This window comes from Thunnus albacares, chromosome 13, assembly GCF_914725855.1.
Source record: "Thunnus albacares chromosome 13, fThuAlb1.1, whole genome shotgun sequence".
Taxonomy (NCBI): domain Eukaryota; kingdom Metazoa; phylum Chordata; class Actinopteri; order Scombriformes; family Scombridae; genus Thunnus; species Thunnus albacares.
The window spans coordinates 17478136-17501805 of record NC_058118.1 but is presented as its reverse complement, the minus strand read 5'-3'; the positions used below and the strand labels follow the sequence as shown (position 1 = coordinate 17501805).

At 38.6% G+C, this 23670-nt stretch overlaps 1 protein-coding gene across 4 annotated transcripts in view; it reads right to left on the bottom strand.

The window, feature by feature from the left end:
* LOC122995936 (actin-binding LIM protein 3-like) overlaps positions 1–23670 on the bottom strand; it is a 48574-nt gene that overhangs the window by 10150 nt on the left and 14754 nt on the right. For 3 of the 4 annotated variants that reach the window (XR_006406892.1, XM_044371354.1, XM_044371355.1), the window contains exons 3-17: positions 21177–21360; positions 19159–19271; positions 17073–17199; positions 16280–16373; positions 15769–15856; positions 9447–9505; positions 7961–8041; positions 7138–7299; positions 6964–6993; positions 5912–6023; positions 5499–5603; positions 3872–3922; positions 1140–1277; positions 911–975; positions 402–546 (exon numbers count right to left, since the gene is read on the bottom strand). Coding sequence is in view for 3 of the 4 variants with exons in the window: in XM_044371354.1 (XP_044227289.1) it covers positions 402–546; positions 911–975; positions 1140–1277; positions 3872–3922; positions 5499–5603; positions 5912–6023; positions 6964–6993; positions 7138–7299; positions 7961–8041; positions 9447–9505; positions 15769–15856; positions 16280–16373; positions 17073–17199; positions 19159–19271; positions 21177–21360 (1554 nt within the window). In the remaining variant the exon portion in view is untranslated. The remainder of the gene's footprint in view (positions 1–401; positions 547–910; positions 976–1139; positions 1278–3871; positions 3923–5498; positions 5604–5911; positions 6024–6963; positions 6994–7137; positions 7300–7960; positions 8042–9446; positions 9506–15768; positions 15857–16279; positions 16374–17072; positions 17200–19158; positions 19272–21176; positions 21361–23670) is intronic. The other variant, XM_044371356.1, reaches the window with a different exon arrangement.

Genomic DNA, 23670 nt, shown 5'->3' with positions numbered 1-23670 from the left:
AGATATAGTCTTTATGGTGTTTCTCTTGATGTTAAAAATGTGTATGGAATTAGTGGATTAGTACCAGGTGAGATGTGTGGATATATAGGGCTGCATCTGACACTTGTATTGAACTTGGTTTGAGAAAGACCCAATGTGGTTGAAACGTTGGTCATATAATAAAATCATTAGAGCTTAGTGTGCGGTCATGTTTCGTTTGATACATGCCATTGCTATGACCAGCACCTACATTTTGGTGTTTAATCACCAAGTTTATCCTGATCAACACATACAATACGGACAGTATGAACAGGCCAAGAAACTGTCACACACAGTAATGTCATATCAACAAAAATAAACAAAAATCAACCCTTACTGACAGCTTCAAGAAGACAGAAAAACACACACAACCTCACACTTACAGCCATTCAGGGAGCTATATCCTCCAAGACTGTTCAGCGCCTCCCTGCTGCTAGAGCGGGAACTGCGTCTGCTCCCCCACTGGTCATTGTCGTAACAGCCTGACCGCGCCTTCATCTCCTCCTTTAGGATCAACCTGCCGATCCCCTGTTGGGAGGCAAGAAGGGAGAAAGAAAGAAGGATAGAGGGGAGGAGTAGAAGCAAGGGACCAGAAAAAAGACGGACAAATGGATAGATCGATGGAGCAATAAGAGTTGGTCGAGTGGAATAGATGCATGTGTTGATAGATGGTGATGGAATAATATAGGTAAAGATGTGAAAAGGTAATGTTATTGTATGGACAGATAGAGGGATGAATGTGAAGTGACAGAAGAAGAGAGAGGAGCTTCACTTCGTATCATGTCCAATGAGTGAGGTGGAAAAGAAGCACTTAATTAACTAGCTCATTAAATATTAACATGCACACTTAAAATATAAAAGGGAGAAGCAGGGGAATGTCTTCCTCTCTTACCTTGTTTATATTATGATTCCATCCATCCTCTTCCCCTCCAGATGAAAACCTCCTCGTTCTGGAGACTAGAGAGAGAAGAAAGAGATGAAATGGGAAGTAAAAAGACATCACATGAGAGGAAAAAAGCAAACATCAAGGCAATTTTGGCACTCAGAATTTCACTTTAGGTAGAGGTTTCTAAGTACTTGTGTCAGCAGAGATGTGTATGAGAAAAAGGGGGTAGCAGTACCTTTTGGAGAGCCAGCATATGGGTAGTAGTTGGAGTCAGGGTGATAGATGCTGTTACAGTTGGAGGTGGAAAGACGACTGGAATTGACAAGGTTCTCGTTGGTCTTTCTCTTACTGGCTGTCGGAGAGGCAGAGATGTCTGACAGACAGAGAGAGAAATTGTAGAATGTATTTTTACACAAAACCATTTTTCCAAGCATTTCATTAGAAAACTTGTTCTGCTTTAACAAAAACGGCTCGGTTCGTTTGTCGTTGCTCTCTGATGATGTTTCACTGTCGGACGAATGTGGGCGGGAGACGTTTTGTGCCTTTTTGTGTGTGTGAGTGCAGGGGAAACAAAACGGACAAAGTAGTACATTTACTTACAGAGAGGGGAGGGCACAGCAGGGGGGAGGAAGGGAGGAGGAGAGGAAACACATCAAAAACAAAGGAACAGAGAACGGAAAGGAGGTCAAGGAGAAAATGTGATGGGATATGATACATGACTTACAGTAAGCGAGGTTGTATTGCAACAACGCTCACAACTGCTAGGAAAGTAGTTAGTGTTGTTAAATATGTACGACACATTTGAGATTACATTCAAGACATTCTGTAACCCAAATGTTGCTTCACTTGTGACTTGTGAATTATTATACAACAGCAGCAGACTTGGCAGTTTTCTGTATGTGGATGAGAGAATTAAATATCTTTAACTGGTGAAGACATTTGGACTTTCATTAGACTGTGTGAAAAGAGTGACAAGAAAGATAAAATAATGAGAGTTGTTGACATATAACAAAGGTCATACTAATGCTATGGATACATGATTGTCCCAACTTACACGCAACACAAAAACTGAACAATCTGTCTCCTTATTGTGACTTTTTTGGAGGGGTGGGGGCTTATGAGGACATTTTTAAAATGTATATTTAATGGGGACAAATAAATTCAGCAACTTTTCATGTACAACATGTACAACAGATGTCATGCATACATGTTTCTGATCAATGCTACCTTCTACACCTTGATCCTGGTAACATTTTTACATTTAAAACAAATATTGCAGGGACATTATAATGTACCAAAAAGAAAAACATAAAATAGAAAACATATTTTTGCAACTGGGGCTGTTAAAATATGGCAAAAACCATTTACCTATAATCACTCTTAGTTAAATCTTCTATTCTCAGATTCTATCTCTATCAAACTCTATCAAACACTATCTTCCTCTGACCAAAGAGATCATTGTGGTACTAAATATACAGTATATATACCTGGTTATGGTACTTTGCCTCAAAATGTAAACTGCTCCATTTGTGATTCATGCTGTAAATTTAAATTTGTCCACACAGCCCAGATCAGATCACAGATTGCCAGCTCAGACTGAAGTGAGAGGGGTTTGTCAGCACTTTGCAGCTCAGTGTTAATCATCCAAAGGTGTTTCTGAGGAGCTGTAACTCTGTTGGACCTGGCATCTGAGCATTGATGGATCACCTACACACTCTGACTATTTGGCGCTGCTTCTCTCAGTTTTACTTCACCTCTCGATTCGCCAACTGAATCTGTGATCTCACTTCTGATGTGGTAACAACTACTAAACCTCACACCTGTAGTACTTTTTTAAAGTTATTTTATTTTTAGCAAGTCAGGTGTTCAGTGACTTGATTGTTCCATAAGGGGTTCACCCATGTATGACCTTACAGATGTACCGATACAACTTTTTCTCTTCTGTCACTAATACCTCAACTCAAGGGATCTGCCACTACTGATTTTTGTTGTGATACAGCTCTCTCTTTTCACCAAATTTAAGATCTGTATACATCACTGTGTGGATCTCATTGGAATTCTTTTTATGTGAGGCCAGGGATCTCTGTGGCGCTAAAAACGAGAGTACGGCCCCCTCTGACTGACTGAATGTAAGTAATGCAGTAGCAGAAACACTGATTTTTTCTTAAATTACACTGTGTTTAATGTGGATTGGTTGTGTTATGGCCAACATCCAAGTCAGTGGAAGGGTCAAATTGATTGTACAGTATCTGAGGTTTAGGGCAGCAACAACCAATTATTAGCAGTAAAAAAGGTTTTTGATTCACAAATATTGAAATGTCAGAAAGGTCATAAATTCCCATCATAACTTCCCAGATCCGGTGTTGATATCTTCAGATTGCTCGTACAAAATCCAATTTAATATTCATTGATATAAAATAAAAAAAGAGGCAGCAAATCCTCCACACTTGATAAGCTAATACCTGTGAATGTTTTGCATTTCACCACCAGCATTTTTCATCAAAATTCAAATAAAAACTCTTACAGCACTAGAAGTTTACATACAGTTTCAGACCTTAGAGACGCACAGGGACAATCTGCTAGCTGGTTAACAGAAAATCGAAGAGCATAATTTGAGATGATTTTTGAAACCTCCCCTATTGAGATCATCCAGTAGCACTCTATAAACTCTGCAATCCAACCCAGCCGGTGGTAAATTACTGCTTCCACTTTCTCTGACTACTTCTCTTTTGTGAGAAGTTGGATAAGAAAACTGAATGTTGTCAGAAGCACCAGATGTTAGACAAAGTGGAACTATAATTGAGATTTAGCTCAGATCCTTCCTGTAACTGATTCATTAAGTCCAACAAACAGACACATGTTTCATACTGAGAATATAATGATAATACACACAACGACAAACTGGCTGACAGTTAAACAGCCTAACAGTAGCTATAAAAAGCACAGCAGTGTGAGGAATTGACTGACCTTGTCTCTTATAGATGGGGGGTTTCCTGTAGATGTTGGTTTCCTCAGATGCTGAAAACAGAAACAGTGAGCAGGGATGGGGATTGACAGGAGAGTAGATGAGAGGAGACGAGGTACAGTAGGAATAATCTGGATCTCATTCATCCCATCCCACCAAATTAGTTGTATACATCTGCAGTCTCCTTGGCCATAAAGCTGCCAGCACAGGTAATAAACTGTGATAGCAGAGGCGGTGCAGTACATCCAGACAACCTGACTGACGTGCAGAGAGGCTGATTAATTTGGATTCACGGGCATATTACAGGAAAGAGCAGCAGATGGCACGGGAATAAAGAAGAGGGAGGAGAGCAGTTGAAGGGTGGAGAGATGGGCGGATGGAGAGGCGAAGGAAAAGATAAGCGAGAGATTGACAGGAATGCGTGGCACCTTGTAGCTCTCATTTGGTGGAGAATCATTTAACTTTGAACGCCGGATAGGCACTGCATACTATATGACAGTAAATTAAAACTTGTGTTATAACCTGTAATAAAAAAAACAAATAAAGCAAAAAATTACATTAAAAATACTTCCAAATACAGCATAGAGCTTAACCCTGCTAAGATAGAGGTTTGACTCCCAATGGGCCATCCGCACTAAATTTATATGCACTTGTGGTACTGTAAGGCACTTTGGATAAAAGCATCAAGCAAATACATTTTGCTCAGTACTGAAAAGCATGAAGGGAGTGCTGTCGCAGGGCTGGCAAGGGATAACAGCCCTCGGAGAAACCAGAGAGAGGGAACATGCAGTGAGAAATGGACTGGAGGCAAGAGGGAGGAAGGAAGGAATGATGGAGGGAAACCAAATGCACAGCTTGCAATGAAATGTAAGAGCCTTTTAAAGTGGATGGAACAAAGACAGAGCAGGGAGGAGAGACATTCAGGGAGGAGAGAGGCAATAAGTTGAGGGTTGATGGAATGTTTAAATAAAACGGACTGGTCTTAGTTGTTAGATTAAAGCGCTCATATGTTATACAAGAGCACAGGATCAGTTCCCCACTAGAAGACACTGAAAAGAAGATCGATTGTAAGACCTCATTAAAACAAGTGGAACTCTTTTTATGTTTTTGATTAGTTTTTCGATTTAATTGATTTGCAGAAAAAAGGAGGAGAGGTGTTCAAAACAAAGAGAAATTCACAATTCACCACAGCCCAAGGCGACGTCTTTAAATCACTTTTTTTTCCAACAAACAGTCCAAAACCCAAATATATTCATTGAAAAGAGCTAAAACCAGCAAATATTTGGTATATTTGCTTGAAAAATTACTTAAATGGTGAGTCAGTTATCAAAATCACTGTTGATTGATTTTCTGTTGAATTGGTTAATCAGCTAATTATTTCAGCAGCACTTTTAATAATGCTAATAAAAATGTCAAGTGACCACAATCAGGTTAAAAGCTCACTGTGATTGTGGTTTTGTGTCTGGTAGGAGGGCCGCTAATATGGATCTAGGGTCTTAGCTGGGAATGAAACCTAAGTTGTAGAAACACCTAGGGGGCTTTGAAGATGATGTTTGGGTCAGTTTTGATCTGATGTGGTTACGGGTTAGTATACAGGTAAGGGAGTCAGCGTTTGGGATGACGGCCTACCTGGCACATGGAAATGCTTGGGGGCTTGGAGGGTTGTGGTGGTGGGTGTGGCGCACCTGGGCTCTGGCTGACTGTAATAGGGTGAACTCCTGCCACTCTCACTGCCTGTATTCAGCCCAGCCAATCACAGTGAGAGAAACCAAAGCATGAGCAACAGAATATCCAACAATCCCCGAAACAGAAAGACAGACAGGCTAATGACAGACAGACTGACTGATAACCTGCTTAGTTACATGTATTAAAGAATGTGTGTGTGGGTGAGTGTGTGTGAATTCTGGGGTTCCACATGGGACATGCCACACCGTTGCACCCACTCAAAGAGTGAGTACTTCTTTCCAGTTTAAGCTCACTCCCTTTCAACTCATTATTTCTGTGTGTGTGTGTGTGTGTGTGTGTGTGAGTGGGCCCAATACCTGGGAGATAATAATGCAGTGGGGACCCTCCGTGGCGACTCTGTGCAGGAGAGTCAGTGAAGGCAGAGCTGGAGGAACGCCTCGTTCTCAACTCCACGCCATCCAAGAGATCCTGGAGAGAGAGAGCATGAGAAAGAGAGAGCGAGAGAGAGGCTGCCTTAAGAGTAATTAGCTTTAATTTACTAAAGGCAATAAATTAGACACCGGGAGGCTCCTTCCAAGATTTTAATCACGTCCACAGCAGTTTAATATTCTATAGTGTGCATGTGCTGCTACAATTCCACTTAATGCACACAAACGCACACACATGATCCATGGACATTTGGTCAGTGATGTGTGAATGTTTCAGCTAGATGTGAGGAAAGACTGTGGACAGCAAACTGTTCCAAAGAACCACACGGTTTATGCTGCATTTGGGTGTTGTATCCCTTTAACTATGAAGCTGCCATACTTAAAAGTAATAGTTTGAGATTTTGTGAAATACTCTTATTCGTTTTCTTGCTGAGAGTTAGATGAGAAGATCGATACCACTCTCATGCCCGTAAGCTAAATATGACGCTGTAACCAGCAGGCAATTAGCTTAGCTTAGCATAAAGACTGGAAACAGCTAGCCTGGCTCTCTCTGAAGGTAAAAAAGTCAGCTTACAAGCACCTCTAAAGCTCACTAATTAACACGCTTTATCTCGTTTGTTTAATTTAACAACGAACTGTAAAAATGTCAAGTTGTACTTTTATGATGAGTTACATGCTGTCAGGGCCAGTGACTTCCTAGTCCGAAAATGTTGATCTATTCCTTTAAATGACCATCACTTTTTAGGTTTTTTTCTACCTTCCAGGCAGCCGTTAGTAGCAAATCATTTCTATGAAAATCAACTTGCAGATATTTGAAACTTGCTGCAGATTAAGGATGCACTGATACAACTTTTCTCTCCTGATTCCTCTCTGCTTTTATACTCTAATATATCAAAAAACATCTCGTGAACTTTATCACACATACAGTTACATTCATTTTCTTCCAGTCACCAGCTAAAATGGTCATGTGGAGTACTTACATGCGAGTACGGCGATAAGGAGCCCAATGACTGGATTAGAAGGAGAAAAAAAATGTCAATATTATACCAACAAAATATTTTTCATAGAAAGTTATAATAGAGGAGATTTATGGTCATTTTACTTCGCCTAATGCCGTTACTTTTTTATCATTGATTGGTAGTGCGTGTATGTACCTGTCCGCAGCTGTATCGCTCCAGAGTGTCATCTGAGAGGTGTGTGTGTGCGTGGTCGGCCTGATAAGGGATGATGTCTGGCCGCTGGATGTCATATATGGCTTTGACCCTGGGCAGAGCCGCCAGCTGCTTGTAGTCCAAAACATTACTATCAACCTTAGACTATGAGAGAGAGACGGGTAGACAGACAGAGAGAGAGAGACAGAGACAGACAGAAAATGGAAACTGAGTCATAAATAGAAAATTGGACATAAAAAGCAATTCAGAAGGAAAGATAGAAGAAAAAGCAAAGACAGACAGACAAATGTGTACACACAAAAACACATATACAGGCAGGAAGCATGGAGGCATTGATACAAAGATCGAGACAGAAATGTAAATAAAATTAAAAGTCAGTTTAATGACAATATAAATACAATTTAAGAGTTCTGAAATTGTTTGAGACTCATGCTACATTTGAGACATTTCAATGACTCATATTCATTCACTTTTTCTTCTTGTTTTTCGCCTGAAAATCTTCATATTGTACAATGTCCTTGGACGCAATGAAAAGACTTAAAATAAAATGTATTGTAAATATAACCGACTCATTAAAGCACTGCAGACATCCCAATATAACAGACATGCAGTGAAGCAGGGAGAAAGACGAGTGGCTCGACAAACAGACAGACAGAAGTAAGTCTGCTCAGAGACAGATAGCACCGACAGAATGAGCTTTCAGGGAGGCTTTGTGCTTCTGTCTCTGTCGTTATATTTGATTGACGGTGGTGACAGTGACAGCTGAAAGCAGTGAAGGTGTAACCATGGTGACAACAGTACTCACGCAGATGAGCCGGTGAGGGGAGCCGAGGAGGGGAGAAGAGCCCGGAGGAGAAATGGACGCCGTCTCAGAGGTACGTCTCAGCTGGTAGGACAATGGAAATGTAGGAGTCAGAGCAAGCTTGAGGTCATAGTAAAGTTAGCTCAGATACAACCACTTTTAATACATGTAATCAAATTTAAATTTAAAGATATAATTATAATGACAAAGAAATCATCCACAACATTACATCTATCATGGCAGAAAAAGTGATTTAACCTGTTATTTGTTGCAACAAGTTTGTTAGAGAAATCTCAGGTTTACAGTATCTGGAAATTTGTGCATAATACTGTCATAACTACATCACTGAAATTAACATGAATGACAACAAAACTTTATGAACATTTATGACTGATATCATAAAGAGCCACTGGGTTAATAATGTTACTTTCAATACAAAGTTGATAATGACATGGTCTGTAATAAACATCAAACTTTGTTATTACTAACTAATCATTAGCAATTACAAGTATAAGCAATAAAATAAGTAAGTAATAAGTTATAAAATAACAGTCCAATGCTTGGCAGTGTAGTTTCCAACTTATACAGTAATGACTTTTCCAAAGTTGGTCCGAGATTTGACAATTTAGTAACATTTCATTTATGAAGCCTCCACAGTCCAACTTTAATTAATACAAACTGTCTTAACAGTATTTGACACCTTACATCCGGACTGCAGAGCTCTCTGGAGCATTGTCAACTGAAAGTCAAATTATTACCTGGACAACACAAAGTTTGTGAAGTTTAACTTGTGTCCCCATCAAAGTTCATGACATAGTTGTGACGTGTGTTATTAAGTTCAAATAAAGAGTCACTAAATCTTTACCTAGTTCAGCTTTTTTTCAGCTTCTAGTGAACTGAACCAGGCATTGGATACAGTTTTTCATTATGTTACCTTAGTTTAAAGAAGAGAGATGCAGTTTTCCATTTTTTTTAAATTTAAAAATCTTACTTATCCTGAGTATACAAACTGGTTCCTTGAAAGAATGTAGGAGGAGGACAGTATCTTCTTGTGATGAACCAACAAAATGTTTTTGCATTTTCATGATGATGCCAAAGTGATGCTCTATACATTTTTCAAATAAAATGAATTTTTAAAACATCTTTTTTCTTTTGGAAGGCTGTTAATAAGTTAAGCCAAATGAAACTACAAGACTAGTTAAAAAATGATTTCTTCTCTCTGGTATAAACTGCATGCTGTAAAATATGTTAAAATGCTTCTAAAGTATATCTTACAGTATATTTAAGATACTTTTATTAGTTATTGGTGAGATAAAAGGCATTTGGAATTAATCTGGAGGGCATCTCACAATGCAAAGAACAACATGATGTAGCTTGTAAACCAGGAATGAGAAATTTTAGACATGAAGAGGAAGTAAGAAACAGACAGGACATAAACAGAAATAGATAGACGGAGCGGGTGATTGTGAGTATTTTGAGTATTGCTCACCCTCAGTTTTCTCTCCAACCGAGCTGCTTCTTTACACATCGGATGCCAAACTTCTGAACCTGCACACACACACACACACACACACACGCAATTTCAGCTCAGTCAACTTTGTTTACTGTGTGTGGGCAGCAGCCATGCAGTTTTATGGGAACCTATGAGGAGTAGATCAGCCTTTCTCAAGTGCATCAACATCAATCAACAACACACACACATACACACACACACACACACATAGAGAAGAAGTATGACTGTGGAGGCCGTTTGTCTGGTCTGAGGACAGAGAACGTCTCCTCACACACATAAACATAGAGGAAGACAGAGAGAGAGTGAGATCTACACCAATAAACAATACATGAACAATCTACTACCTCGATAATTATTTAACTATAAATACAGGTTGTAAACTCAACAAGAAAAAGACACTAACAGAGAGTACTTCACATGTCTTGAACACAAGAACTCAATTGTTATTCTTATCAAAATAATTCAAGTCCACCATCGTGAAGGCTGCAAGCAGGCCTGCCAACGTTGACTCTGGGTCAACAGAGTCTTGACTTGATATGGTTCCTTCTTCAATGACATCAAGTTGATCAGCAGAATGGAGCACTCTTATTTTTATGCTGTATTTTGGTATTTTGGTTTGGTTATAAAGTGCTTCACAGTTACAGTACAAAAAAGACGATTATACAAACAGGCAAACATTGCTTAGGAAATAAGGACAAATCAGAGCAATGAAAAGCTATGTTATTGATGCTCAATAACATAGCTTTTGAGAATAAAATAAATAAGATTTTGAGGTGAGATTTAAAACACTCAACAGATTTTGCTGATCTGTGCCAAGGTCTAGGAGCCAGGACAGAAAAAGCTTGGTCACCACCAACCAGAAGTCCTTGTTCTGATGACCTGAGAGGCCTGGAGGACTTGGATTAGCAACCTACTGCTATATGGTGGAGCCAAATTGCACAGTGCCTTAAAGATAATTAGACGGATTTTAAATTCATTCCTAAATTTGGCAAGAAGCAAGTGTAACAAAGTCAGCACTGGAGTAATATGAGAAGGTTGTGAAGTCTTTCTCAGTAATAATGCAGCAAAATTTTGAACAGATTGTAGACGTGCTACAGCTCCTTAACTTAAACAAGAATACAGTGCATACAGTCAAGATACAAGGTGACAAAATAATGAATGATTTGTTCAGACTGTTGTCAATGTTTCTTAATTGAAAGTAACAGGACTAAATAACTGACTTAAGATGTTTCTCAAAGTTCAACTGGGAATCAAAAATGACCCCTACTGTAGGTTTCTGTAGCCAGGGAAGAATCTCTAAGTATCGCTGAACATTAAAAGATCTATTTGGACCAGAACTTCAGTTTTATTGTGATACATATGCAGGAAACTATGAGACATCCAGGTCTGAAAATACATCCAGCCCTTCTCAATTTTTATTACTGTATTTATGTCGGTTGAAGCTGTTGTTTGTCCTTAGCACTTGTCTTGTATTGTTTATACATGGATTGTTGTAACTAAGCAACAAACTAAATCCAATGACAAATCAGTCCAAATCATCGTACCATCCCATTTAAACATGTAAGAAACCGATAGAGCAAGAAAGGATATACACTCTCAGTTTCCTTCACTTACAGTCTAATTATTTCTTTTGTAATTTAGTAATGCACATTTAAGTGTATTGCGAGTCCTGTGAAAAACAGAACCACCACTTTGGCAACATAGTGCTTCAACAGTCATTGTTAACTGAAGTAAATTAAATGAAAGTAAACCAGAACAAGGGAGAGACCATGAGAGGTCAAAACAGGAATAGAGGAGGTGGCCTGAGAGAAAAGAAAAAGGAGAGATGTAAAGAGAAAAAGAGAGAAACGCTGTCAGTGAAAGAAGGAGAGGAGGAGGAACCATAATGTAGAGGGAATGAATGAAGGCTATTAAATCTTACTCATAACAATAAACCACTAATGTCAGGATGTTATATGCATGTGGATCTGATAGCGATAATGACAGTAATATATCCGCTCTGAACACACACACACACACACACACACACACACACACACACACACACACACACACACACACACACACACGCTGACTCAGTATCATTTTCTCAGGCCTTGGGGGCAATCCAGGCCAACTGAATGGGCTCAGTTAGCTGATCATGACTCTAATATACAACCACTATCAACATCATAAATCTGACCTGCACACACACACACACACACACACACACACACAATAATGTGAAAGCACATACACAAACAAGCATAGATACACAGAAGCAAGGAGATGTAGGCAGCACCACACACTCAACAACCACACACACACACACACACACAAAATCAATACTGTAGACAGAAACCATGCGTGGTGATTCAGTACACCCCCATCCCACCCACACTCCTCAACTCTGCTGCTGAGCAGATGTATGGCCTTGGACTTGAGATCCTTTATCTCTTGGATGAAAAGAATCTAAATGGTGCAGAGAACAGGCATTCAATCTGAAACACCTCACCGAACATCACTTCTGAGAAAATTAGCTGCCTGAAATTTGTCATTAAATAATTATTTAAAGGTAACTCCTGAGTCCCTCTGTGTCTTTTTTTCTCACATGGCAGATGCATCATTCAGGACTGAAGCCTCAGCTATATTTAGACAGACTGTTATTTTTCCTCTTTCCTTAACTTTATGCAAAACGAAGTTAATCTGTGGCCTAAATGGCCTCCTTATCTTGGCCGCTGATATTCAAAAGAAGGGATGAAGGCAGTCAGTGTAAATCTAGGGAAGCAATATTGACATCTGTGCATATATGCCATTTGAAATTCTAATGCTATGAAGCAGCGGATGTTTAAATAGCCTCTGGTGTTTCCCTTTTTGCTGAATCATGCTGGCATGAAAAACAGCATACACGTCATCAGGCTAATGTAACCATTCGGATGTACATTATGATTTATCCCATTTCTTTATCCTGTCTGTAGGCCTTGGTTTTCTGAATAGAACATTTATTGAGGGTGTAAGAAAAGAGGTAAAGGTGAGTGAGTTATTAAAGTGTGTCCTTCAGTGCAACGTGTTTGATTTGGCTGCACAAAAATGTTTTTTTTTTTTTTGGCATCACTGATCCGTCGACTGTGGCCAGAAATGCTGTGTCCTTTGAAGAGGATGAAGGAATCAAACATAAATAACTAAATTACAGTAAATATCAAATGAATGCTCTTCACTGTTTAGGATTGATACGGATATTCTGTTTTCAGCTCAAAATATATTACTGTCCACAGTGCTGTTCTCTTTTTTTTTCTCAAGAGCTTGATGGCATGTAAATCTGAAAATGTCTGACATCATTAGTCAACTGACAAAAAAAAAAAAATAAGTGAAGACAATTATGAGAAAATCATCTGAAATACATCTTAAGTAGAAATAGTCTTCTAAAATGGGAGGACATGATAGCTTATATATGTTTTATATTTCTGTAGTGAAAATAATTTATTATAAGGCTCTATTATAGGGCTCTGGTAGCTTGTAATGTGCATTCATCATTATTTTTCACATTTTACAATGAATTAGTGAAAGATTAAAGACAGTGGTGATGGCAGTGATTTTGGTTGCAGCCCTAAATCTGGAGGAATAGAGCATGTGATTCAAGATTTGAACTACTTGAGCTTTACCTACCATGACTTGCTGCCCAAGTTATTGCAAAACCATTGAGACTATAGTGGAGGTGCTACTGTACCACTATTTGAAATGATTATTTGAAAGCTTAAGTTTTAGACTTATGAACAACAATATTAATGAGAACGATTAATGGAACAAAAAACATACTCTTTTCATCTATTTATGATCTATCTACCATTGAAGACCTGATATTGAGCCGAAGCATCAACGGTTTGTTAATAAAATAGTTTTACACTCCCACCTCCAACACACAAACACACACACAAACACACACACACACACACACACACACACACACACACACACACACACACACACACACACAGACACCACTTCTTATTCCAGACATGCATCATGAGATTGATTGCAAAGGTGTGCATGTGTTGTGTGTGTGTGTCGTAATTGAGTGTGTCTCACGAGGGTGATTGCTTAGCCCTCCTACATGTCTGAAGTCATCAAAGGGAGTGAATGTAACCTTGGGGCAGCTCACTGGAGCGCTCAGCACACACACACACACACACACACACAAACACACCTACATTCATATGCAGACACACAAATGTGCAAACATGCATTCAAGGAGATACACAGAGAGTGACTCTTGCATGCATTTACAGGCATAGATTACGACACACACACATACATACATACACATAGACTTCAAGTACAATATGCAAATGCTTAGTTTTACTGGTCGCTGTGAGCAGGAGAGCAGCAGAATGTCAATGAGGTGAAACAGGAGGTGGCAACCTGTGTGGCGACTCTGGGGCACTGTTACAGTACAGTGGCCCTGCATGTAATCTGAATGCAACTCAGTCAGGCCAAATCATCTGTGTTATAATATTGTCTTTCTTTTACTTTAAATTCATGGTTCTGCACTTTCTTTAGTGGTGCTATTTGAATTTCTTTTATCTTAAAAAGTTTAGAATTGCAGTGCTCTTACTCTCAGGTGTGGCCTGTTTACACAACCATATCTCAGACAGTATGTTCATATGCAGCTAATTTGCATTAACATCATGCAAATAATATTAATTATAGAAATGCTGCCCACTTTTCTTCAAAATATCAAACATGTTTATAGTGTATTTATCTGCTAAATGTTTACTGCCAACATTTTACCTGCCTGCAATATAGAGTATTTAAAGGGGGCACGTTATGCACATTTCCAAGTCTATATTTTTAATGTGGGGCTCTACTGGAATATCTTTAATTAATTTACAGTTCAAAAAAATCTCTTATTTAACTTATACTGACCCTTTACACTGTCCCTCAGTTCAGCCTGTGTCTGAAACAGGTTGTTTTAACTCCTGTTTCTTTAAGGCCCTCCTCTCAAAGAGCCCACTCTGTTCTGATTGCGGAGGCTACACCAACAAACTATGAAACCATGAAACAACCTTAGCAGCAAAGGCTATGGGATGGACAACCGTTTATGGGCATGCGCAATGAGCTGATGTCAGCTTGTTAGTAGAAAAAAACATTGCAAACAAAGCGTTCAGAGCAGGTTGAAGCCTTTTGATTTTCAGGGAGCATTTCAACATATGTTCACCTCAAGTTTTGGAACTCTGACCATGTTTAGCATAGATATCTGACATTATAACAGTATATAAATAACAGAAAATCACAAAAAGAATAATATGGCCCCTTTAAATAATACAATGCTGACTGAGACAGGGGGATGTAAACTAGGAAAACTAGAGTTGAAGACAAATGTCTGTGCCATCTCATTTCCACACTTTATTTTGCTTTTTTAGCTACTCTGTGTGACCATCACACCACTTTCTTACACTGGCACTAAATGTTGCCGTTTAATCATAGCTTTTCTAATTACATTGATTCTATATAAACATTATGGTGCTTTTCCTCCTAAACATAATTGCTAACACAAATAGCTGCTAATGAACAATTTGTGGGAAATTAGGTTGGGTAATTAAAAAAAATATTCAGCAAATGCATAATAATGCCCTACACTGTCAAGCAGGTTTGCCAGTGTCCTCATACCAACCTATTTGAAGCAATGACTAAGCTTATTGACTTTAATAACTATAATCTAATATGTAAAACAGAAGCTCCTGGATGATTCAATTTAAACCTCTGTCGAAGTCGGTTTCATTGAGATTAATTCTGTCAGCGGCAGCGCAGGATAATGGACACAGCAGAGGCAAAGGTTGAGTGGTACTATAATTGACTCCAACCTTTGTGTGTATCAAGAAAAGATGGAGGGGGGAGGTGTGTGCACGTGTGTTAGTGTGTGTGTGTGTGTGTGTTTGTTACTGAGTGACTAAAGAGTGTTATATGTGAGATCAATAACCTATACTTTGTTAAAAGCACCCATTTATCAGGTTGCCATATCCTACTTCTCTCTGAATCTCCTTCTCTCTTTGTCACACACACACACACACACACACACACACACACACACACACACACACACACACACACACACTTCCACAGATGCAGAAACACACAGGCCATCTGGATACTTGCAGGGTACAGCTAATTCAATAGATGCTACAAGTCTATTTTTATGCCTACTAGCTGTACAAGCACAGGGGCACCTTTGAACAGCCACAGACGTCCATTAACAAAACTAAAAATCAATTCTGTTGGTTTTATATGGACTGTGTCATTTGTCTGGCTCTCCTCTCCTCACCTGCTAGGTACATTTCCTCTCCTTCCAGGAACATCATGTGACAGCTGGCACACCTGGCACAGCTGGGATGGTAGTGCTTCCCTCCAGCCTGGAGGAGAGATCGGAAGGACAACAAGAAAAGGAAAGTAGGAGTGAGAAGAAATTAAAACAACAAAGGAGAGAGAAGAAAAACCAGATGACACAAATGAGGAAATGAAAACAGAGTGGTGATAAGAAGATAAAAAACAATGAGGGATGAAGAATGGGGAGAGATGTGATAAGAAACTTGAGAAAAAAAGGAATTAATAGGGTAGAGGAGATGGGAGAGTGTTGCTTTGTTGGTTTTCCAAAGCTGCTTCATCATCAGTCAACATGTCAGTCATTTAAAGAGGGACAGCTGCTTTTTTTGTAGCTTTTTATAGATCTACACACACATACACACACACATTCTTGCATAGATGCACAAAACCCCACGTTTTCAGCAACTTTCAGCAACACATATTCTCTCTCACACATGGACAAATGCACTCACCTCCAGTACTCTGCCGCTGATGTATCTGTTACAGCCCTCACACCTGATCCCAAACTGAGTGTGGTAGTCAGTCTCACAGTAAGGTATCCCATCCCTGGCAGGGAACAAAAACAAGCTCTCACTTTAAATATACCTCCTGACTTTGTGCAACTGTTCAGCTATTATTTATCTTGTAACACATTATTTTTTAATCCCTGAGTCAAAGGATCACTAGAAGATTCCTGAAATATTCACCAGATATTTCACTTCCAAGTACAAACATCCAGAGTAGGGAAGTCAGAAAGTATTGAGGGACGAAGTAAAACATAGTTGGTTTTGGTAATTTTATGGGTCTTTATGGGACAGTAACAAAACTGGAATAAAGCCAGATACTTTAATGCTAAAGGCTGGAAGGACTGTTAGTAATATACCTATTAGTTGGAGTAGGAAAAGGGAAGGTTATTTTATCCCACATACATACTGTATCACATTATGTTCCCAAGGTTGAGAATAATCTTTCATGCTCTGGGGAAATAATGTTTAAATACTGCCCTTGAGTTGATTACCGTAAAAGACGGTTACTGTCTTGAAAAAAGAAAAAACAAAAGAACAAATTAACTGATATACAGAGGTGCTGATGAAAAAACCTTACTTTTCTATTCAAACACTTGTTTAATTCAACTTACACAGACTTTTATTTGACAGACAAGCCACAAAGTAAGCAAAGAGCAAGGGTGTGGATGGCTTGAGAAAATCTTTGATATTCATACCTAAAAACATGGATATACATATATACACATATAAAGTCACCTACTTGCTGATGTACTCTCCAGTGAGCGCACAGCTGCATGTTCGGCATTTAAAACAACTGACGTGCCACTGTCTCTCCAGAGCCAGCAGAGATTGACCCTGTTTGATCTCCTCGCCACAGCCTGCACAGTCTACAGGGGAAGAGAGGAGAGGAGAGGAGAGGAGAGGAGAGGAGAGGAGAGGAGAGGAGAGGAGAGGAGAGGAGAGGAGAGGAGAGGAGAGAAATGAGAAAGCACACAAGGAAGATAAGAGCAGCTTCAACATTTGGAACATTTATCATCCTTTCTCTCTGTCCTTGCCTCTCTGCTCTGCCAACCTCCTTCTTATCCTCTCTTCCTCATCCCTCTTTCATGTCGTGATAGTCACCCTGTCTTTGACCAGATGGAGCGACCAGAACCAGGCTACAAGACTACCTGAAGCAGCAGGCCACCTTCTGTGTGTGTGTGTGTGTGTGTGTGTGTGTGGGTGGGTGTGTACAGTAGCTGCAGGGAATGTTTTGCAGAGTTCAGCAGGTGAACATCACAACTCTCTTTGTGTTTTTCACCTGTAGGGGAACAAATACTACACGCTGTATGAATCAAAAAGACGTGAGTAATTCTAATTAAAATAGCACACGATGCCGTGGCTACAGATAATCTTTGATTCTAACGGTCCAGAAGGTATGCATTATTTTTTAGGTAACTGATGTCACTGTGTAATGCTGCAACATTATTATTAAATCATGTTCATTATCTATTAATCTGCTAATTGTTTTCTCATTTTGGCCATAAAATGACAGAAAATAGAGAAAAAAATTTCTTAAAGCTTGATGTGACGTCTTCAAATGTCTTGTTTTGTCTTGTTTGTCAATTAGTCTAATATCCAAAGATATTCAGTTTACGATCATGTACAGTATGACACGTATAATCTTTAAATTCTCACATTTAAAAAGCTGCTGCTGCAACCACTGAGTATTTGGCATTTTTGCTTAAAAATTACTAAAATGATTATTCAATTATCAAAATAGTTGCTTATTGATTTTCTGTTGATCGACTAATTAATTAATATACTAATCGTTGCTGCTCTAAAGTATTGTCTGTGGAGCTAAAGCCTGCTATAGTGTTTTCCTTTAAAGCTCCATTGTTGTCCAAAAACTATAAAACACATCAGTGAGCCACATGATTCCACCACGTGTCATATAGTAGTGCACTGTAGTTTATTTTGAGTTAATCCTGCATACATTAGAACACTAGATACACTAGAACATTTAATGTGTGTTGATCTGCAGCTGAAAATAGTCACGAACAAATACACTGTTGTTTACTCCCCTTTGGTTAACATTTGATAAAAACTACAGCTGTTTTAGGACTTAACTTTACTTAACCTTAAAAAAAACATAATAAATGTATATATTTGTGACCCTTTTTTAAAAAAAATATTTGTGTATTAAATAGGAATCAATTGGTTTGGGGCCAAGAGCCACCAACACAACAACGAGTAGGGAAGCTGGAAAGTACTGAGAGATGGACTAAAATATGCTTGGTTTTGGTCATTTTATGGGATTTAATGATAATAACAAAAATCTAGAATAACGCCAGATCTGTTAATGCTAAAAGTTGGAGTTATATACTTATATCAGCTCTTTTTCCAATTTGTGGGAGTAGGAAAATGACACCTGAGCTAGATCAATTCACTAATGAAGACGGTCAGATGCAATTAAAGGCTCTGGAAGAAAGCAATTATTTTTTCCCACATATATATCACATACTGTTTGTTCACAAGGCTAAGAATGAATTTCCATGATCTGGGCAAATAATGTTTAATCCAACAATAGTGTGCATTGCCCCAAAATATTAATAAGCAATAATTCTGTTTTGTTGTTGTTGGCAAGTAGCTATGGTGTTATCAAAAATAACTGAACTCACTCCATGTAATATTTTTGGATAAATGCACAGCTTGTCATGGATTATTCCTGTTATACTGTATGTCACATTGCAGTTTTTTTCATTTACAGTATAAGCATGGTGTCACATGCATGGATGTCAGTGTGCATATATATTTTATCAGCATAAAAGGTGAACAGTATGTGCACGTATGTGTTTGTTTCTTACAGCTTGGTCCATGGACCTTGACCGGCTTGTCGCTCTTCAGAGTGTGTGAGCACTGCTGACACACACACTTCTTCCCGCAGAAGGTCACCCTGTCTCCAATAGGGAAGGGACTCCTGAGAGCACACACACACACACAGAAATTTTCATCAAATCCATGCAGATATGGAACTACAGAAATTCAACTTGTTGCCACATAAACAGTAGTTAAAGGGTCAGTTCATCCAAAACCATTTACTGTGATAGTTTCAGTTTCATTTGCAGAAGTTTTGACAAATGCAATAGATATTTTTATCACCATCCTAACATAATGGATGTAAATGGAATGAGATTTCTGGTTCTCACAGCAATGAAAACTGATATTTTACAAATCCACAGCAATGTGTTTATATTGGGACTATTTCATAATGAAGGAATAGTGCCAATAAAACAGTCAACAGCGACGCCTGAGGATTATCTCTCCCATTACTCCCACAGCACTGGAAATCATACAATTTTGGATATTGCTTCTCGAATTGCCCACAGAAAAATGTATAAACGAATGGAGCTTCAGTATCCGATGAGATATGGGATCATGTTTCCAGGTTGTTCCTGAAAAATGAAACAGTGGTGGAGCACTGCCCTGATCCCCCAGTTCCAGTTTTTCCAGACTGTAATTATTATTTCTCTTTTTGCTTAAACCTAAATATGCACATCTGTTTTTTGTTATTATTTTTCAGGAGACAGGGGTGAAATATAATTTTAAAAAGGCCATAAAGTATAAATTAAGACATACAATAAAAGCCTTTCGGCCCTTTTGCCCAGTACCATCAAAGTTTGAGGGCAGAGCTGACCAGACGTACAAATCTGTAGCCAGACCACAGCAGAAGTTTGCAAAACTCCTCTGATAGAAAATAAGGTTGATAACTCATAAAGAAAACAGAAACACAGGAAGCTCAGCCTGAGTACAAATACCATTCAACATTAGATTCCTGTATTTTAAAAACCCATTAAGTATTGTGTGACAATATATACTTAGATATTAGATATTAAATGTATTTCATACATATATATTATTTGTGCATAATCTGTATATTGCAGTAAAAGATAATAGGAGTTATAGCAGGTTCCCATCCTGTATCTGGTGATGGCGCTATGCTGTTCACATTTAGATCAGATTGAATGTATGAATCTATACTTCTACCTCTAAAAGCAAGAAGTTGATGCTGTTAGAAAGTTTTCAGGCTATATCAACAAAGTAAAACATTCCTACTGAACATAAATCTGGCAGCAATTTATTTAACCTTAAAAAACATAACTGGCTAAACAAATTTGTAGTGCAGTATAAGTGTAATTGCTGGGGGACAGGGATGAAAATATCAATAACTAAACAAAAAAATCACATTGATAAACAGTAGTGTCAGAATACTGCCCACTGCTCTATATTAATCTATGTCTGTCTTCTGATAAGTTTTTTTTTTAATTCAGAGTGGTTGTTGTGGGATTGAGGTCAATATTTTGACAAAAAGTCTCTTGAGAGACATAATTTTATTGCAATATGCTGACTCAGCCACTTTCAAAATCAATAAGCTTCATTCGAAATTTCAGTACAGTGTGTTCTTACGATGGTGCAGATACACACATATATGAAGTTTCATATTTAAAACATTTTAAACACTTAACTCGTTTGCTCTTGGATGTGCTTTCTCACCAACTTCCTGGTCCACTCTGACACATTTACTTGTGTGGGTGACATACCCTAAAACAATTATACTACTACAGGTAATACTTAGTCATCATAAAAAGTAATACAGAGCATACTTCTTATGGGGGAGGGGGGCTTTTTAAATTCTGAGAGATCTATCAATTTGCAATAAAGGAAGTAGAATCCAGGATTTTTGGGGGGTAATCCATGCAGGAAATATATGTTTGTAGCAGTGCAGAGAAAATTACATTTCTGAATATGAGGAGAGAAATTACATGAGTAGTCAGCAGGCTTAGGAGCAGGCTCATAAATTTTGAAATCGTTCCTTTTACTGTACCTGCAGAGGCTGCAGACAAAGCAGTGTGGGTGGTATGTCCTGCCCAGGGCAGATACCACCTCTCCGGTGATGTACTGGTCACAGCTGTCACACTGGGTCCCATACAGACGCTGGTAGTCTTCGGTACAGATGTACTCGCCAGAGTGGTGGAAGAAACCCGAGTGCACCAGATCACAGCCGCATACTGGACAGACAGAGAGAGAAAGTGGCTCGCTTTATTCCTCAGAAATAGTAGGCAGACTGACTTACCAGGAAGTAAAGAAAGAAATGTGTGCTGTGTGACAGGTGATAGTAATAGATACTATTTCCTCTCTAAAATAAAGGCAAGTTCTTTAGGACAAACTGCCAAGATTACCACAAAAATAAGTTTTGCATGCATTTCTGATTCTGTGCCTATAATTAAACCAATATATGAACACTATATGTATATAATAATCCACAAGTTGCTGCTGTAAAAAAGAAACTTTAGCTGTCAGCCTGTCTTGACACAGACACCATTTTTAATTAACTAATCTAGAGGTTTCGCCTTCTGGTTTGAGGGTCGCTAAAAGCAAACATTGTCAGTATAGTGTTTGTGTGTGTGTGTGTGTGTGTGTGTGTGTGTGTGTGTGTGTGTAGTGATCGAGGGGGTGGGGCTGTTGAGAGTGCAATCTGCTGTTTTTTCTGACCTCTAAGGGGTTCATACTCTAATCTGGTTTAGGGGATTAGACTAGTAGCTGTCTAATCTGTGAATTTATACAGCTTGTTATGGTTGTCTCTGCATATATATGAAAATATACTGCATACTGTATGTGCCCGTGTGTAAATCTCATTTGGTAAATGTGTACCTGCATGTGTCCAATCATAAATTACAGCTTTTCTGACCATATTTAAACTCAATAAGTATTTTTATATGTATTGTTAGGGAGGCAGTGTTGTGTGATAGATGCACGTGTAGCCAAAGAGACTGTGTGTGAGAGCACACTGTGTTTACTGTATATACTGACAGCATGATACATTGCTTTTAATTTGCAAATACAAAGTCCTTCAGCCAAATGATTGCTTCTGGGTCAGCTGTGATCAGGGTGAGGAGACCTCTGCTGAGCGGAGTTTAAAAGTAGCTGAACAATGATTTGCTCCAGCTATCAGGGAGGCACTGAGCTTAACTCCCATCAGGTGTGTTTTATGGTATTTGTAACGTGTATTTGGTGGATACTACCAAGAAAAAATGCTCTTATAATGCTTCAAATGAAAAGATTTTTATCAAACGTGTCCTTACAATGAATTTAATCACTGATAAACACAAACTGTATACAGTATGTCACAATAATGTTACTGTAGTGTACAAGCCCAGTCAGTGGAAAGTACAGTATATACCGCAGTATATATACTGAGTGGCACCATGATATAACCCGCATGTACTGTAGGTTTGACATCTGAAAGGCAGCCAACATATCAAGATATCTGACAGTGAATTGAATGTCTGGTCTCTAATTAAGCTAATGGCTCTAAACCCAGCGGAGTGAATGGATCTAATCTGATCCGAGCCAGTGTGTTAAGTGGCTCAGACAGAGAGAGCGAGAGAGAGAGCCAGACACTGTATAGCAAGACAAGCAGTCTAGCTGCCTAATGTATTTATCTTTTGGAGCCAACGTGAAGACATAAAGACAGTAAAGCAAAATTTAAGCGTTCTTCTTGATATAAGCCTTGAGCCAAACACATGAATCATTCAATTTTCATTTAGAAAAGAAAGGCTTTAAAGGGCTTTCATGAAACCTGAGGACCACAGTAATTTTCATTTCCATTTAAAAATGTTACATATCTTATATATTATGATCTTACATAGATAATTATATTGTAAATTCACTGAACATTCTATCACTGGAATGCCTGCAGTTACACTATATCCTCTAAATGCTGACCATAAAAATGTGTCATTACTGCCTGGAGCCCTTTAATTGAACAAGCAGACTGTTCAATCCAACCAGTATTATGGTTTGCTCTCATTTCTTGTTCTCTGTTTTCGCTGAATTACTCGACTCTACTCCTGACTGTATTTAAACTAGATCGAGAGAAAATGAATGGTTCAGCTTCTCAAATGTGACAATTTGAAGCTAAAGGCTCTAAGAAATTATAACAGGCATTTTTCACTGTTTGCTGAAATTTTATAAACAAAACAATTAATCGATTAAAATGGTAGTCCAACATTTTGATATGTGTAACATAGATCTGAACTTCTGTTTGTAGTATATGTGTAAAAATTTGTGATTTTCCATCACAGATATGATGCTTTTGTTGTTTCCCACAAGCAAGTTCATCTTTATCACTCTCTTACACTCTCAGTTTTTTTCATATAACTAGGACATCCCTCTTGAACATGAGAAACATTGTACACTATTTTTGTTTTTCTCTGTCTCCTCTGTCTTTGATATGGTATTCTTGTCATGGCAAAGCTGCTGTCGCACAACTTTAAAATGCCAGCCTGACCTTTAACAGTCTGCCTGAGACTAAAGCT